This window comes from Medicago sativa, chromosome 2 (assembly GCF_051527215.1).
Source record: "Medicago sativa cultivar Bolivia chromosome 2, Bolivia_mono, whole genome shotgun sequence".
Taxonomy (NCBI): Eukaryota; Viridiplantae; Streptophyta; class Magnoliopsida; order Fabales; family Fabaceae; genus Medicago; species Medicago sativa.
This window is the reverse complement of record NC_140750.1, coordinates 32,855,727-32,858,553: the sequence shown is the minus strand read 5'-3', so window position 1 is coordinate 32,858,553 and position 2,827 is coordinate 32,855,727. Positions and strand designations below refer to the sequence as shown.

General features: G+C 43.7%; 1 protein-coding gene across 1 annotated transcript; it reads right to left on the bottom strand.

The window, feature by feature from the left end:
* Positions 1-318: 318 nt before the first annotated feature.
* On the bottom strand, positions 319-1,943 carry LOC146946341 (uncharacterized). The gene is made up of 2 exons (XM_085748198.1): positions 841-1,943; positions 319-376 (listed from the first exon to the last, which is right to left on the bottom strand). The coding sequence occupies exons 1-2, from the start codon at positions 1,941-1,943 to the stop codon at positions 319-321; spliced, it is 1,161 nt and encodes a 386-aa protein (XP_085604324.1).
* Positions 1,944-2,827: the final 884 nt, after the last annotated feature.

Genomic DNA, 2,827 nt, shown 5'->3' with positions numbered 1-2,827 from the left:
TTCTTCTCATGCACTTTCAACTGCCTCGAAGCATAAGCCACAACCTGAAGATTCTGCATAAGCACACCACCAAGACCCATCTTAGAAGTATCACAATACACAACAAACGATTGCTTCGGATTAGGCAAAATCAACACCGGAGCTGAAGTCAACCTCTTCTTCAACTCTTGGAAACTCTTCTCACACTTAGCATCCCAAACATAAGTTTGTCCCTTCCGAGTCAACTGCGTCAATGGCAATGCCAACTTAGAGAATCCCTCAATGAACCTCCGATAATAACCTGCCAATCCAAGAAAGCTTCTAACTTCAAAAATAGACTTAGGTGATTCCCACTACAACACTGCATCGACCTTCGACGGATCTACCGCAATACCACCTTTAGAAATCACATGACCAAGGAAACTCACTTCCCGCAACCAAAACTCACACTTTGACAACATAGCAAACAACTTCTTCTCCTTCAAGATTCCCAACACAACCCTCAAATGCTCGGCATGCTCTTCTTCTGACTTCGAATACACCAAAATATCATCTATAAACACCACCACAAAACGGTCCAGAAAAAGATGAAATATCTTATTCATATATTCCATGAAGACATCTAGCGCATTAGATACTCCAAATGGCATCACAGAATACTCATAGTGTCCATACCTTGTTCGGAACGCGGTTTTGGATGTATCTTCCGCCTTCACTCTAATCTGACGATGTCTTGATCTCAAATCAATCTTGCTGAACACTTCCGAACCAACTAGCTAATCCATCAAATCATCAATCCTCAGAAGCGGATACCGATTCTTAATCGTCACCTTATTCAACTGCCGATAATCCACACACAACCTCATGCTCCCATCCTTCTTCTTAACCAACAACACTGGAGCACCCCACGGAGAAACACTCGGCCTGATAAACTGATTCTCGACCAACTCTTCCAACTGCTTCTTCAACTCACCCAACTCTGATGCAGACATCGGATACGGCGCAATCGAAATAGGACTCGTTCCTGGTACCAAATCAATTGCAAACTCAACTTCCCTCTCAGGCGGTAATTCTGTAATGTCGTCCGGAAATACTTCTGGAAACTCTTGCACTACCGAAAAATCACCAACTTCTTTCTCACTACTCTCCTTCAAAGAAGCAAACATCATGAACACACTAGCCTCACCGTCCAAAGACTTCTTCACTTGTTCCGCGGTCAAGAACTTCCCACCTTCCTCAGCTACCGGCTTAGAAAACGTTACACTCTTGGTCAAACAATTAATGTTAACACCAAAATTCAACATCCAATCCATACCAAAAATCACGTCCATATTCTTCAACGGAAGGCACACAAGATCCAACTCAAAATCAACGTTACCAAAATTAATAGGACAGTTAGCACACACTAAGGAAGTAGTCACCGAACCACTAGCTGGGGTGTCGATAACCATCCCTCGAGACAACCGATTCACAACCAAACCCAAACGCTCAAAACAACTAACCGCGATAAAAGAATGAGTAGCACCAGTATCAATAATTGCAATCAAAGGAGTACTATTGATAAAACACATACCTCGGATGAGATTATCCGGATGCTCCACCTCTTCCGCATTCAATGCAAACACCTTTCCCGCCGCCTTCTTTGGCTTGGTGCACTTAGTACTGATATACCCCTTCTCACCACAATTGTAGCAAGTGATCTCCTTCTTGCACTCAAATGCCTTGTGACCGGTTTCCCCACACTTGTAGCAACTCTCCCCCTTCTTGCAATCATTAGCAAAATGACCCAATGTTCCACACTTGTAGCATCTCACCTCAGCAACATTCGACTTAGAGCCTCCACCAGACTCTTTCTTCTTTCCTTTGTCCTTACTATACGACTTCCCAAATCCATGACCCTTTCCCTTCTTCTCATTCTGAGCCTTGTAGTGATTAACCTTAGCCCTTCCGGCATCATCAAACATACGACACTTATGCACCAAACTGTCGAAGTCACGGATTTCCTGAATACACATGTACTGATAGATGTCGGGCCTCAAACCGCTTTCAAACTTCACACGCTTAGAAACCATAGCATCCTCCGCATTAATGTACGGACAAAACCTCGAAAGCTCTTCAAACTTTGCAGCATACTTAGCCACTGAACGGTTCTCTTGCTTCAAGTTCTAGAATTCCACTTCCTTTTTAGTCCTCAAATCCTCAAGAAAGTACTTCCCCAAAAACTCAGTCTTGAACCTAGCCCAAGTCACAGCTCCACCACCGACCTCAAGCCTCCCCTTAGCATTGGTCCACCAATACTCAGCTTCTTCAACAAGCATATGAGTAGCCAACCTGAACTTCTGATCCTCACTAGTCACCATAGCACTAAAGATCCTCTCCATGGCCTGCATCCATGTTTGAGCTCCAGTCGGGTCATACCTACCTTTGAACGTCGGCGGACTGTTTCGCAAGAAACGATCAAGCCTCCGCTCCTCAACCTATCCTGGATCACTATGACCAACTGCCGCATGTTCATTAGCCTGAGCCAACACTTGTGCCATTGCAGTCAAAGCCTCTGCAATCGCTCCATCATCTCTACCACCAGCCATCTCACTTCTACATAAAACCAACCAACAAATAAGAACAACAGCACAACAAAGCTAGTATCGAAGGTATTCATTACCATTCGCATACTAACATGAAAATTCAACAGATGCCAGTCCGGACAAGACTAACCACGCTCTGATACCAACTTGTAACGCCCTATTTCTATTAAAGCGATAAAACACGCGAATATAGCAAATATTCAAGAAATAGACGCTACGTCTCATCAAAATAACAACAATCATGCATATATATATATATATGT